Raw genomic sequence first — 15,566 nt, forward strand, 5'->3', positions numbered from 1 at the left:
CCCACCACACAGCTCTTACTGATGTTAACAACATGTGAATTAGTAGTCTGTAAAATATTGATTTACTAAATGTTTATTGTGTTGACAGTGGAATGAATCTGTTACTAGTCATGGGCCTTTGGAAAGTGAAGTTATTTATTAGCCACTATCAGATTTCAGGAACTTTGATGATCAAAGAAAAGGCTTTCTCTGTTCATGACCCAGCTTTTGCTGTGCTCGTCCTCTTATCACGGCAAAGATAAGGAGCCACTCTGATAAATATTGCTTGATTACCATCTTTTCAAGGATAAAGTTTATTTTCTGACTTATTAAAGTGCAGGTCAAACTTCTGTCCAAAGACCCATGATGTCCTCTTTCCTCACTTTATCTCTGCACGGCTTGTCAATTGCAGCAATATCACGTCTTCACATATTTTAACAGCCACTTGATCTTTTGTGCATTTAACAAATCTTCTGCTTTGGCTCAGCGGACTTGTCTGTCAACTCTGCTTTCCATCTCTCTTTCGTCCTCTTTGCTTCCCTGGATTGGCTTTGATAACCTGCTGCTGCCACTAAAAGCCCGTAGTCCTCTCGAGAACTCTGTGACTTGCCTGTCAGGTCGCATCTCAATGGAGGACTTGCAGACCCAAAGGAGTTCCAGTATGGACTGGCTCAGTAAGTTCACTGAAGTCTACATTCACACTGCAGACCCCTGGTGAGCTTCCATTTGGCGACAAAGAAACGAAGACCAGAGAGTTCAAATTTAGTCTCAAACTGAGGCTTTTTTAAAAATACAGACAGCGGATCGTAAAGTTGTGTCCGAGTGCATCTTTGTGCTGATGACCTGCAGCTTGAATGTAGTCACGACTAGCTTGAAATTTCACGAGATGCTAGTACTTGATGGTGAATAATCCCTGTCAGCTCAGGTTGTTTTTAAAGAATATTTTCTCTCACCTATACTACACCTATAAAAAAAAAAATTATCTGGCTGCATCATACTGACATGCACGTTATTACCTACAGTGCCAAAGGTGCAGATGCATGAAAGGCTGCAGTGGCACCAGATTGTTGCATTCTTTGAGGTTTTTCTTTCCCTCTGATCTCTGGACTGAAGCCTGTTCTGCTGTCACATTTCAGGATCATCTTCTACTTATTTTGTGTCTGCACCCATTAAGTCCATCCACAGAGTAAGGCTTTAAATGTGACAGTAAGAATGATGACACTAGATCTCATTATTATCAAAGCACAACAAGCTGATTGAACCTCAAGAAAGATGCATTAATAATGGTAATTTTATTCTTCGTTTTTGACCTCCTGCCTTCTTTTATTTGAAATTCAAAGTAAAAAGTTGATATTTTATCTGATCACACATTTTATACCCAACGGGTTAGACCTAAATATCGGCCAGTTACTTTATCACAGACAATAGCTTTTGTCCTACAGCTTGCACGAGTATTTCTGTTGGATTTTTTCTTCTTTTGGCAAAGCATGTAAGGAGCTAATTGTCTGGGCCACTTTGGGTTTCTGCCTCTTTTCCTCTTGAGTCTTAGACCACAGTGGGGGTGAAGCTGGTCTAACTAGTCATTGTTGCCCTGTCTGAACAGATAGTCCCACCACAACTCCCAGGAACCTGACATCCACCAGCCTGAATGACGTCTCTGACAAACCGGAGAAAGACCAGGTAAGTCGCCCTCATGCATCTGCTGTACTGTTTCTGGACACCAACCCTCACCAATCCATCAGACTCAGTGGTGAGAGGTTTATATTTCCTGGAAAATGAAGGGGATGGGGGATCTGTATTCCCAAGTTCCCAGTTTAAGGTGGTGTAGTTGTAACAATACACTTGATGGCCTTTTATTCTGAAACAGATATAATGAACCAGCTTGTCTGCTTTCTCGAGCTTGAGGCTAAAAACAAGCTAGTGCATTGGCAGAAGAGATGAGAAAAGCCTGACTAGACTCCATGACAGAGCTGCTTGGTGTAGGCTGGATGTAACAGAGCTGAGGAGGCCAGTCGGAGTATTTCGTGGTTGTTGCTTCACAGCAGAGATAACATTGTCTAAAGTACATTGTTCCAGCTCCTGGTATTATCACCCAGCCTGCTGTAGCTGCTCTGAACCTGCCTGAACCTTCCCCGCCTTTTCCTTTGATGGTTAAAGTGGAAGCAACTTTAGACTGCAGTGAGGATCAGGCTGTGGCTGATAAAGGATGATGTCATCAACAGCAAAGAGAGACTGAATTTCCTCTGCAGCCTTACAGTCGACAGCAGCGGTCCCCAACCCCCGGGCCACGGACCGGTACTGGCCCATGAGTCGTTTGGCACCGGGCCGCGAGAGATGAGGCTCGGGTGTGAAATTGATGGTTTTCAGGGTTTTTATTGGTTTTTAGTGTTATTTTTTGTTATCGTTGACTCAGTTTCCCTGGGTCTTTTCCCGTGTGGTTTTTTTTTGGTACTGGTTTTATTTTGTTGTATTTATCTGCGACACCTTAAAGGGCGGTCCATGAAAATACTGTTGGCCATAAACCGATCTGTGGTGCAAAAAAGGTTGGGGACTGCTGGTCTACAGTGCCATTAAACCGTGCTTGCACCGTTCCTGATTTCTCATTTTTTTGCGTATTTGCCACACCTACTGTTTTAGTTCAAACTAATTTTAATATCAGACAAAGATTACCCAGGTAAATACAAAATGCAGTTTTCAAATCATGGTTTAATTTATTAAGGGGACAAACCCCCATCCCCCCGAAAAAGAAAATGTTCCTACCAGCCCTCGGTGAAGAAGTAACTGCCCCCTAAACCTAATTACTGGCTGTGCCACCCTTGGCAGCAAGAAGTGCAGTCGGGTGTTTGTGATAATTGTCCGTGAGGCTTTCATGTGATTGTGGAGAAAATTTGGCAGAATCTGTTTTGCAGAATAGTTTTCATTCAGCTACACCAGCGATTTGTAAAAATAGACTTCCTGTTAAAGGCACACCAGAGCATCTCAGGCTTTGAGGAGTCTTCACCAAACCCTTTACTTGTCTTTTGAGCCATTCTGAGGTGGAGTTGCTGGTGTGCTTCAGATTATTGTCCTGCTGCAAAACCCAAGTGCACTTGAGCACACCTGTTGGTGTGATTTTCTTTTCATGAAATGCTGAAGTAGTTTCACACCAGATATAACAGGTCTGAAACCTTTTGTTTCATCGATCCACAGAATATTTTGTGTTTGGTCTGCGGTGATTTTCTCTTTGGATTCTCCCATTTTTACTCCGTGTCTTTCTTATTGTCTTTTGGATGCTGAGTCAGATGAGTCATTGTTGGGCTCTTGGAGTAATTTTTGTAGGCTCGCCACTCCTGGAAAGGTTCACAACGGTTTCATTTTTTCCATTTATTTTTTCCATAATGGCGTTTACTGTGTTTCACTGGAGTTCCTTATAAATGGCTTTGCAACCCTTTCTAGACTGATAGCTGTAGATCGTGGCATGATGTGTTTCATTTTGAGATTGTTGAGCCTACTTTACTTTGTCTTGTTTAGCAGGAATCAGTGACATTTGTTACTGAGTCTAGAGGAATGATTCTCACTTTGGGTGCGGATGAGCCCCCAGTTCATGTTACAACCCGTCTAGGGGCCAGGTCATAGCATGGATGAGGCACTCGCTCCCCCACTTCCTCAACTGTTATGGAGCACTGCACCCGGCGGCTGTCACAGGCGTGGCTGCTCAGGCGTTAGGGGAAGCACGAGAACCTCTCTTGCCGGCGGTGCTCCAGGCTATATTTATAAGACGGGTCCTCCAGCTGGAACCAGTCATTCCGGAGCCATACTTCCACACACCAATCGCAGCAGGGATTTACCATAACACAGTGAGCTGTTCAGACAGAAACAAACACATACGACAGGTGTCGTAACCCAGGTTTTAAAAAATAGGGTTCATCATGAATTACATAGAGGGGGCAATGACTTTTTCACAAGGGCAGGTGGATAGTTTGGATTTTTTTCTCCCCTTAGTGAATGAAATCATCATTTAAAAACTGCAGTTTGTATTCACTCGGGTTATCTTTGTCTGATATTAAAATTTCTTTGATCTGAAAAACATACAAAAAACGGAGAAATCAGGAACAGGGCAAATACTTGGCACTGTTGCTATATTTAGATCATCTAACACGCCCACAGGACATAACACAGTCAATTTTTTCCTCTGGGTTTTTGTCAGAGGCTTCCACACACTTGAGACACGCTTCTCCTTTGCCCTCACGCTATCTTATCCTTACTACTTGTATGCCAACATGTGAAGTAGCATCTGCAAAGGTTGTTTATTACCAAAGTGTAGCTCCTGGAATATTTCTCATGTAGTCTACCTGTGTGAGTCAGAAATGTGACATGTAAACACTTCTGACTGGATAAATGCAAAAAAATTGTAGCTGTGCTAATTACTAAAACAAACAAATTATTTTATTTTCCAGACTGAGTAGATTTAACAAAGTCAGATTAATCTAAACTAATCAGTGAGTTACTTTCTCATGAAAATATCCAACCCAGTATCACGGCAAGATGGAGAATAGACACGCCAGTCGACCATGTCCAAAACATGAAATAGCATGCAGAAATTGCTTTACCACCAGGGGGCGCTAATATATTTAAAACCATGAGGTGAAGATCTACAGAAGCTCAAAGAAAGTACATTCCAAAGGCCTTAAGCGGCTAATGTGTGCATACACATATAAATGTGATAATAATGTCTGTTAAACACTTTCTCGTGAATATTTTAATGTTGGCTCGAATAAAATATCTCCCCCTGCTGTTACTGCAGAGTACTGCAAATTCTGCATGTGTGTCATACGATTCATAGAAGCAAAGTGCCGAATGGACACAGTGGACCGGCGTTTCTAAGCAAGGCAAGGCAAGTTTATTTGTATAGCACAATTCAACAACAAGGTGATTCAAGTGCTGAGACATTAGAAGTAAAAACAAATAAAAAGCAAGATTTAAAATTGATTAAAACAAACTAACTAACTAACAAACAAACAAAACAGTATATAAAATCAAAACAGATAAAATCAGAACAGTAGATAAAATCAGTAGTTAAAATGTAAGTTTTGAAATTTAAGCTTAAAAGTGTGGATTTTGTGTTTTATTCAAATGCAGCTGACAACAGGTGAGTCTTCAACCTGGATTTAAATAAACTGAGTGTTTCAGCTGATCTGAGGCTTTCTGTGAGTTTGTTCCAGATATATGGAGCATAAAAGCTGAATGCAGCTTCTCCGTGTCTGGTTCTGACTCTGGGAACTGATAAAAGACCGGATCCAGATGACCTGAGGGATCTGGAAGGTTCATACTGGGTCAGGAGGTCACTGATGTATTTTGGTCCTAAACCATTCAGAGCTTTATAGACCAGCATCAGAACTTTAAAGTCTATCCTCTGACGGACAGGCAGCCAGTGTAAAGACCTCAGAGCTGGACTGATGTGGTCCACTTTTTGGTCTTAGTGAGGACTCGAGCAGCAGAGTTCTGAATGAGCTGTAGCTGTCTGACTGATTTTTTAGGTAGACTTGTAAAGATGCTGTTACAGTAATCAAGCCTACTATAGATGAATGCATGGACTAGTTTTTCCAGGTCCTGTTGAGACATCAGATCTTTTATCCTTGAAATATTCTTGAGGTGATAGTAAGCTGACTTTGTTATTGTCTTAATGTGTTTTTCTAAGTTTAGGTCTGCATCCATCACTACACCCAAATTTCTCGCCTGGTTGGTGGTTTTTAGGTGAATAGATTGAAGTTCTCTGGTGACCTGTAATCGTTTTTCTTTGGCACCAAAGACTATTACCTCTATTACACGTTTTGCCGTAATGTTGGGTTGAAATGGCAGCTCTTCTCTGGACTGTACTCTATGCATTCTCATTGTATGTATTGCCATATTGTAGTGTATGTAGTGTCATGTTACCCAGTTCACAGCAGACAATGGTTTATATGCCCTCATCCCAGACGAGGCCTGTGGGAGAGAGGAATTAGGTCAGAGCGACCCGGTCAGAGGGACCCAGTGAGTCTCCTGTGGGACAGATTAGAGACTCCCAGGCAGGAAACGAATCTCCTAAACCGAAGCTCCTCCACACCCACTCAGCCCATAAATACCATAATGACGTTTCCACATGGAGTGATCGTGACTGATAACTTGTCGCTAATTGTAGAGATAAGATAAAGACGGGAGCTGTTCAGATTAACATACAGAGACTGCAGCCACTCCAGGTGCACAGATGAATTACAAACGTATATAATTAATTTTCTCTCCAATGTGTCTTCTGTTCACAGTGTATTACTTTTACAAGGACTTACAAGTATTAGTTTAAATTTGAACCTGAGTAACAACATCTAAATATTATATTGTATCATATTCAACAAACGCAGTTCTGAAAATGTTGGGATGCTTTTAGTGGGTTTTTGGTGCCTCTAATTTCTTAACACAAAACACATTAAAGAAAACGTCACATCTCAGATCTCACTTTGATCTTTGCACTGGCTTATTACACCGGCTCATTTTAAATGTGCTAATAAAAATTTCAGGTCCATGCATATTGCGTTTGTGTCTTAGGGCAGTAAACAACAGATTCAGGTGTACGTGGTTTACGAGCGCGGTGTGGATTAGCTGGGATTGGACACAGGCCGTGGTGTGCAGTTACACAGGTTTAACCTCTTGACTTGAATCATTTACAGACAAACTCTTTGCCAAGATGGCCCAACAGCCTGTGATTGGATCTGTTTGGCTGTTAACAGTGGAAGGTCAAAAGTTTATGGGATTTCAGTCCTTAGACGCTGAGAAAGCCCAGTATGTCATCTGCCTTTGTTTGTCATTTAAATATGTATGTTAGTCTGTGTGTACAGCAGGCTATTTAACATCTTTTAGCAGCATCAGTCTGACCGCGCCAAGCTGGCAGAGCTGCTTTTCAAGTCACTTTTAATAGTATTTGTTACTCAGTTTGGTGCCTCAAAACTTGTCTGGACCGATAATTGTTGGTTGCCAACAAGAACTCTAATACAGCGGTCTCCAACCTTTTTTGCGCCATGGACCGGTTTATGCCCGACAATATTTTCACGGACCGGCCTTTAAGGTGTCGCGGATAAATACAACAAAATAAAACTAGTACCGGTACCGAAAAAAATCTAATTTATTCATAACACACGTGAAAAGACCCAGGAAAACCGAGTAAACGATAAAAACGATAACAAAATAACGCTGAAAACCGATAAAAACCCTGAAAACCAGACATTTCACACCTGAGCCTCAACTCTCGCGGCCCGGTACCAAACGACTCACGGACCGGTACCGGTCCGAGGCCCGCGGGTTGGGAACCGCTGCTCTAGTGCACTAAAAAGGATAAAAAAGAAAACATTAAATCCACGACTGCAACAAAAGCATGAAAAAAACAAACCTCTGAAAAATGACCGAATCCAAACTGAGGTAAAGCTGACTTTAACACCTCACTGCCGCCCCTCTCTGTCTACGCAAACACATTAATGACATATAAGGATGAGCCGTCGTATAGATAAAAGTCCCATGAAAGACACACATGTAGCTGACCTCCTGGCATGTCTGTGTCATTACGTCGAGAAGAAAAGCTCATTTTACTGCTTGTTTCTTATTTAGGCACCACGGGGGACGCCTGGTTTGGTATTTAACCTGAATGGGATTGCCTCGTTTGATATAGGTTTTTTAATTTCGAGTGCGTGCTTCTAGACGGCTTGCTGGTGTGAACGGAGCACTTACCCAACTCCTGTTGCTTTTCTCTTTTGTGCTTTTCAGCTGAAGAACAAATTCATGAAGAAGTTGCCAAGAGACGCAGAAGCCTCCAACGTGCTGGTGGGGGAGGTGGACTTCCTGGACGCGCCCTTTGTGGCGTTTGTTCGTCTGCAGCAGGCCGTGATGCTGGGAGCCCTGACGGAGGTTCCTGTTCCCACAAGGTGCCTGAAATTTTGTCCAATCCAGACTCCTGGTTGTCCGTTTGCAACCTGGATGTGTTGTTTATACATTTTGACAGGAACCTAATACGTTTTCCTTATTTTCTGTCACATCTTCTGAATGTGAATGAATCAGAGTGGATATCTCAGGCACACAGCTCTGGCAATGAGCACAGGAGGCCCATGTTCAAATCTTTCTTTTGAGAGCGGCAGCCAATCAGAATAAACCTAGCTTAAAGGGAAATGATGATAATGTTGAACTGTGAATCATGTAAAGCTGCTGTAGCATCACAGTCCACCAGTAACATAGTAACTGTGGAGCTTGAAATAAGCTCCACTGCAAAATCCAATAAAAAGTGGATTATATGATAATTCCGGATATTTTATTATGATCAACAAACAGTAAAATATGAAAGAGTATTGCATCACAGCTGTAAAACACACATGTATGACGGTGTTTCACCTGATGTTTGTTCACTGAAACAAGCATCATAAAGTTTGATCACTGACACCTGATGTCTGTTCTCATATTTAAGCAAAGGAGCCATAAAACAATTTAACTTTCAGTACTTTTCAGTGAAAGTATTTAAAGCTAGTTCATGGTATTTATATGACAAGGCCTCAGTTATGGTGTCATATCCATTATATCATCAGTTTGTTTATTCTTATAGTGAGCAACATCCTTTACTGCTCTTGTCTGTATTGGAGAGTAGCTGAATAGATGATTGTCATAGAAAGCAGCGTCTTTGCAGCCAGAACATTAAAAAAACGTCTCTGAGCTTCGAGTTAATATGTTTTATAAACTGCACAGGGACCCCAAGTGTGCGCATGACATCTGAATAAATGCAGACTGCCCCAAAAAGGCTCTAATTAAAATAAGAAATTATATTTTTAACCTGTAATCCTTTTGTTAAATTTGTACTCTGTTTTTTTTAATGTGGCTTCAGATTTTTATTCATCTTGCTTGGACCCAAAGGCAAAGCCAAGTCGTACCACGAGATCGGCAGAGCGATCGCTACACTGATGTCGGATGAGGTAAGATCTTAGATATTAGACATTAAAATGTGATCCTAACGTAAACCTGTTTAGGATAAAGTGCTGGTGCCAAGTGAACTCTTGGACATCGTGTCTGGGGAACGAGCTGAATGAGTAATCTTTGCAGTCGTGCAGCGACATGTCCTAGCTGCGGTAGAAGTTAGCATTATTTTAAGCTCTCCAATGAGGAAAATCTACCTCTTTAACATTTGTATTTGCCAGTATTGAGATAGATATAATCGATAGATACTTTATTGTCCCCACTGATAAACTTGGCACACAACCCCAGCTGATACAGAAACAACAGGCATCACACAGAAGTGACCCTGCAGTGAAACCTATGTAGGGTTCAATTATTTCACACTGCTCTGTAAAGTCCTCAGCAGGCTCGTAAACCTACCCGATAGTAGCAGCTCATGCTGAGAACATATATTGTTCTGGATGAATCATAAAGTTTTATTACAAAATGTTTAAAAACCAATTTATAATAAAAACTGAAACCAGTTTGGAGGCTATAGCGGTCTTTTTAACAATCGCTGCAGTCTGAACTAAGCAAGCTAACTTTGATTTCAGTGACACAGGAGGGTTCCCGTCCCATGCAGTTATCCCACACCTGATTACACTCAATAAAACAAGCCTGATTAAACATAAACATCATTTTTGCTCCCCTCCAAACACATGCCAGTGTCTGGAGGAGAACTTAACCAGTGAACCACATTATCCTCCCATGAATATGAAAGGTTAATGTACTGTATCACTGTGGACACTGAGATATTTACAGCACTGTATAATTGAGTGGTTATGAATAACACCTATCGCTTTGTGGGGCCAGGTCTTAAATGCAAACTAAATAAAACTAGATGGGACAGGCACCTCTTTAATGTTATATTCATGCTGGGGTACATTATGAGAGTTATTGTTTTGATGAAAACAAACTGCATCTCTGTCCCCCTCCAGAGTTTTGGGATTTACCAGATGGGATTAGTTCACAATCCTTAGATCTGATATTGCAGTTTGCTGCCCCGTGACCCTGGATTCTTTGACAGGTGTCTTTTACACTTGAATGCCCTATCTCTCCCCCTCTGTGTGTTCAGGTCTTTCATGACATTGCATATAAGGCCAAGGACAGACAAGATTTGCTGGCCGGTATTGACGAGTTTCTGGATGAGGTGATTGTGCTTCCTCCTGGAGAATGGGACCCAGCCATCAGGATAGAGCCTCCAAAATCCCTCCCCTCCTCTGACAAAAGGTCAGTGAGCTCAAACTTTAGTCTGTTTTACATGATTCAGATTTGATGATTGAAGAAAAAGCTGCCTGTCACTAAAGAAGATACGCAGAATGGGTCATATCAGAGTTTGTGGAAAAAAAATATATTAAAAAATAAGCGTTAGTGGTTCAGAGGGAAGTTGTCACTGTGATCTTATCTGAAACCAAAAGAGTTGATTGATTTAAACACCTGGGGCTGTATATTAGTGTGCTGGTCATTCATTAAACCTGTGTCAGCACAAACACTTCATGTGACCCAAAGTCTGCTCTAACTCTGGCAGCTCGTGTCTAAAAGAGCCATTTAATAACCAGCAGCATGGAAATATGTCTGTCTAGATGTTAACACAAATCCACAGAGGACCAGTGCAAGATTAGAAGACGTTTGTAGATAAAAGACGGAAAAATGAGGAAAAATGAGACGTTCCAGGAGAGTAAAATCACTGAGGTGCATCCAGGTGGACAACAGTGTTCAATTATGAAAGAGCTGGTTATATAAAGCTGGCATGTAGTAACTCTAGAATAACTCGACCTTCTATGTGAGCGCTGATCGATCGATCTCCCAGCACATACCAGTATCTGTATGACCTGGATCAGGTACTCTGACTTCCTGCTGCTGAACAAATCTGTGCCTTCATGTGTATTTCAGGAAAAACATGTATGCAGGAGGCGACTCTCAGATGAACGGAGACATGCCTCACGATGGAGGCCATGGAGGAGGACATGCTGTAGGCGAAGAGCTCAGGAAGACGGGAAAGTATGACACTTTGAACAAAGCAATGTCATCTGCATACAATAGTTGGGAGCCACTGTACTGTTTTTACCTAACATATTGAATATTGAGTGTAAAGACACTGTCCAGTGACAGCGACTCACCTTTTGGTTTGTCCTGTTTCAGGTTTTGTGGGGGTCTCAAACTTGACATCAAGAGAAAAGCGCCTTTCTTTGTCAGTGACTTCACCGACGCGTTTCACATTCAGGCCCTGTCGGCTATTATGTTTATTTACCTGGGAACTGTAACGAACGCCATCACCTTTGGTGGTCTGCTGGGAGACGCTACGGAGAACATGCAGGTCAGGCTTTTGAACCATGTGACGGTTTGAAGAGCGTTCACCATTTACGCTGTGAGCGTTTCCCTGACTGCTTTCCAACATGTGTGCAGGGTGTGCTGGAGAGTTTTCTGGGCACAGCCATTGCTGGTGGCGTTTTCTGTCTGCTGGGTGGTCAGCCTCTCATCATCCTCAGCAGCACTGGCCCCGTTTTGGTGTTTGAACGGCTGCTTTTCAACTTCAGCAGGTAGGTCTCCATTCTCTCTGTTTTTTAGATGCCTGATTACTGCCCTGTGTTTTAGAAAATCTCAGCTGTCACTGTGTCTTTTTGATTCAGTTAAAGGCGATGCATTTTATTCTTGGACACAGTTTAAAATGATCCTTATTTATACTTATCACCGTGCTTCAGTGCAATTCTTAGCTGATTCAAAAATAAGGGCTTTTAGCTCTGTTTGATCCAGCTCGATTCTCATTTGCTGTCTCTTGAAATGGTTTGAGTAGAGGGCAGGTGGTGCAGAGCTTTCTGCACGGCCACATTAGGTACATCTGCTCTGACCTCATGACAACAGCACTCAACAGAAAATAAGGAAAAGCACAATAAGTTGTGCTTATGTTGTACTGAGTTTTACAGATTACATCTTTATTAGCAATAACTTTTTAAGAAACAATATTCACAGTTTTTTGTGCTGTTTTTGTGCAAATTGTGTTCAGTGTCTATAATTCCAATAATACTATTGTTGTTTTACTCTGAAAGTCACATCCCCGTCCCATCGTATGACTCATTGGGCTCCCCCCCCATTTTTTTTAGAGATAATGAGTTTGACTACTTGGAGTTCCGCCTGTGGATCGGCCTGTGGTCGGCTTTCTTCTGCCTGCTGCTCGTGGCGACTGATGCCAGCTACTTGGTCCAGTACTTCACCCGCTTCACTGAGGAGGGCTTCTCCTGTCTCATCAGCTTCATCTTTATCTATGATGCCTTCAAGAAGATGATCAAATTAGCTCATCATTATCCAATCAACCCTGACTTCAGAATGGAATATGTCACGCAGTACGACTGCCTCTGCATGGCTCCTACTGTCTTGGGTGAGTAGTTACTAAATTAAAGGCATATCTACACACTGTACAGTCTGTTTTGTCCATGCATGCCAATGAGCCGGTCTGCTATTGAATGTTACAGGTTTTGCCAGAATCTTTAAGAACAATGCATGAAATTTATCTTCTTGTGAGAATAAGAACAGAGATCTTTTTTTTAAACCAATATGATGCGTTTAATGTCTAATTATCAGTTAGAACAGAGGTTTAATTTAACACAGCTGGTGCTGTTCAACTCTATGTTCAGCTTACAGTAATGCTGCATTGTGTAATATAGAAAAGAGGAAACGACAGTTGTGTGGATAGTCCAGTCCACTGGCATAAAGTTAGGTAAACCAGCAGTGCATTCATAACTAAAGGTCTATGGTGCAAAGGCAGCAGTACACATGTGCATTTTCTTTAATCAGATTTGCTACAGCTGTGCTTTTTATTTGTGTAACACTTTAAAAAACACAGATTAATAAAGTGTTTCAGTTTGAATATTACATTAAAGCTAAATGCACATGTTCACACAGACATCAACCAAATTACGGCCCAAAACAAAGGTAAAGATTAAGGAAAAGCTAACCTATAAAAACGAGTTTATCCTACACCTAATCATAGCTGTCAGGTTGTATTGATGCTTTTCCCTCTTATTGTAGCTGCTTCTTCTGCAGCTTGGTCTAGAGTTTCCTAGCAGACATAAATGCATAAAACGTTTGCATCCTTTGTGTCAGATTACAAGAAGTTACAAGTATTGATGTCTCAATGTCAGATTGTCTGAACACTTCTTACGTCTGCTTCAAGCTGTTCTGTGTAGATGGGACATTATTGAAATGAAGTAGCTGTTGAGGTCATTGTTAGCAGATTGCTGCTAATTGTCTTTGACATTGGGATGCACTCAGGTAACACCGGCTGTTCCCAAGGGCACTTTAACATGATAGCTGATACTTATATTGAGATAGTATCACAATGAATGCAAAATAATCACTGTAACAAGTCATAGCTGAGCTTTGTACTGTACTGCAAGTATCTTAACCTTGACCAGAGTTTACCAGGCTGATTGTCAGATGTCATAAATGGCCTCTATAAAGAGGTCAAATCTTTTAAAATTAATTTTCCATATAAGATTTCAGTCGTGTCACTTTGGAAACCTTTTCCATGGTAAAACTTATTAAAGCTCTCATGCTGAGAGGAAACATGTTTTGTTGTTTTCTTGCAGAAAACAGCACAGACATCATTGGCGATCCTTTAGAAGGTACTTCAGTCTGGTTCTGGAACAACACAGATCTGGTGCGTCTTTCTCTTTTTATTTGATGGTCTTTAAGAAATAAACTAAAGTGTATCATTTTCAGGTTAATAGTTTCTTTTGATGAGTCACCTGAGCAACCAAACCTTCTCGACTAAACCCCTCGCTGTGCTTTGCTGTATTAACCTCTGCAGGAGAGTCACCAGTGTGTCTAACATTAACACTGATGCTCTCGGTTTTCTCTCCTGTGTTTCTGGGCACTGTTTTATGAAACTCTTACACTGTAAAAGACGGAAATTCTCAAGCAGCTATTTTGGTTTAATTTAATCTGGAAGTTTAATCTCAAACTTTATTTAACCTGTTTGCTTCTCTCACGCAGCCACCGAATGCCACGTGGTCGTCCCTCTCCAGGACCGAGTGTTTGAAGTATAATGGAGAGCTGGTGGGGAAAACCTGCGACTTTGTCCCAGACATCACCCTCATGTCCTTCATATTGTTCTTTGGCACTTACACCTGCTCCATGTGTCTAAAAAAGTTCAAGACAAGCCCCTTTTTCCCCACCACTGTGAGTCAGCGTGCCGAGCTAATTTAACTGAACAAGCCACGTGTGAAGGAACTAAATGAAATTTCCACCTGTTTGTGGATCAGCAGGTTCCAGAGTCTCTTTGTGTTTTCTTTTCATTCAGGTGCGAAAACTCATCAGTGACTTTGCCATCATCTTGGCCATTCTTATCTTCTGTGGTGTTGATATGCTCGTAGGAGTTGATACGCCTAAACTTCTTGTGCCAAGTGAATTCAAAGTGAGTTCCCTCCTCCACCCAGAGAAATTAAAGTCCATATTAGTTATGTATGGCTTTATGAAACCTGAGGCAACAATAAACTCTTGTTAAATTGTCCTGCAAGTCATCATCATAGACTGTATGTAAAAGATGGCCAGTCGGCATAAGCGGCTACAGACAGTGGGGTAGCACTTTGTACCGGGTTCATCTTTCACTAAAAGCAGCCACTCTAATTATGCACAAAATGAACCTTAACACAGTTTCAGGGACAGGTTAACAAAAAAAGGTTTTCTGGTGTTTAAATGAACATGTTTAATGGACAGGAAGTAGCAGTAGTAGTGTAGCTTGTAGAGGCATTGTAGCTCCTTAAACATGGTACTAAACCTGAAGCTTTGCCTTTGCAAGGATATGTACAATTTAAATCTCATGGACTGACTCTGTGTATTTTCAGCACATGCTGACGTGTCTGTCTTCTCTCCTTATAGCCAACAAGTCCAAACCGAGGCTGGTTTGTGGCCCCATTTGGAGGAAACCCCTGGTGGGTTTATCTGGCGTCTGCTCTTCCTGCCCTTCTGGTCACCATCCTGATCTTTATGGACCAACAGATTACTGCTGTGATTGTCAACAGGAAGGAGCACAAGCTAAAGGTAAGTCAGAAATCCTTCTGACAGAATGAGCTTTGTGAAGCGTCTTTACAAAGCTGAACGTTGTTGCTGCGTAAATACTGATAAATCCAACAAAAACAGCTTTTCATAAGGTGCAAACATAAGAGGTTTTTTTTCATTCGGTTTCTCTTTTATGATGTATGGAACTTTTAGTGTGTTTCACATAACAAACTACAGTCCCTCTATTATAACAGGGGTGTCAAACATAAGGCTTGGGGGCCAGAATTGGCCTGCCAAAAAATTCCAATTTGTTGCACCGGACGGCTTTGGAAAATGTGAAGAAGGGCACAAATTTTCACATTTTCTCTGTATTAGACCTCCCCCATGGCCCTTCATACTAGAGATGGCACGATACCACTTTTTTATGTCCGATACCGATATCATAAATTTGGATAGTTTTAATCAATAAAACTGTTTTTTAAATATCTTGCTGCATTTTGTATAAGTTCATAGTCAAATTAAACAAAACACTAAAGCTATTCTGTTAAACCTGTATGCAAAAAATATACTGCACCCAAAATATTTCATAGTTCAGCAATACTGATCAATCTGAT

General features: G+C 41.4%; 1 protein-coding gene across 5 annotated transcripts in view; it reads left to right on the top strand.

The window, feature by feature from the left end:
* Positions 1–15,566, top strand: part of slc4a4a (solute carrier family 4 member 4a) — a 67,028-nt gene that overhangs the window by 34,889 nt on the left and 16,573 nt on the right. For 3 of the 5 annotated variants that reach the window (XM_084947537.1, XM_084947538.1, XM_084947534.1), the window contains 13 exons: positions 558–653; positions 1,583–1,659; positions 7,747–7,904; positions 8,849–8,936; positions 10,031–10,185; positions 10,849–10,956; positions 11,098–11,272; positions 11,362–11,495; positions 12,057–12,331; positions 13,542–13,612; positions 13,948–14,133; positions 14,255–14,368; positions 14,833–14,994. In XM_084947537.1, the coding sequence (XP_084803663.1) occupies positions 558–653; positions 1,583–1,659; positions 7,747–7,904; positions 8,849–8,936; positions 10,031–10,185; positions 10,849–10,956; positions 11,098–11,272; positions 11,362–11,495; positions 12,057–12,331; positions 13,542–13,612; positions 13,948–14,133; positions 14,255–14,368; positions 14,833–14,994 (1,799 nt within the window). The remainder of the gene's footprint in view (positions 1–557; positions 654–1,582; positions 1,660–7,746; positions 7,905–8,848; positions 8,937–10,030; positions 10,186–10,848; positions 10,957–11,097; positions 11,273–11,361; positions 11,496–12,056; positions 12,332–13,541; positions 13,613–13,947; positions 14,134–14,254; positions 14,369–14,832; positions 14,995–15,566) is intronic. The other 2 variants (XM_084947536.1, XM_084947535.1) reach the window with 1 other exon arrangement.

Source organism: Perissodus microlepis, chromosome 12 (genome assembly GCF_051167445.1).
Source record: "Perissodus microlepis isolate ML-2025 ecotype Zambia chromosome 12, ASM5116744v1, whole genome shotgun sequence".
NCBI classification, from domain to species: domain Eukaryota; kingdom Metazoa; phylum Chordata; class Actinopteri; order Cichliformes; family Cichlidae; genus Perissodus; species Perissodus microlepis.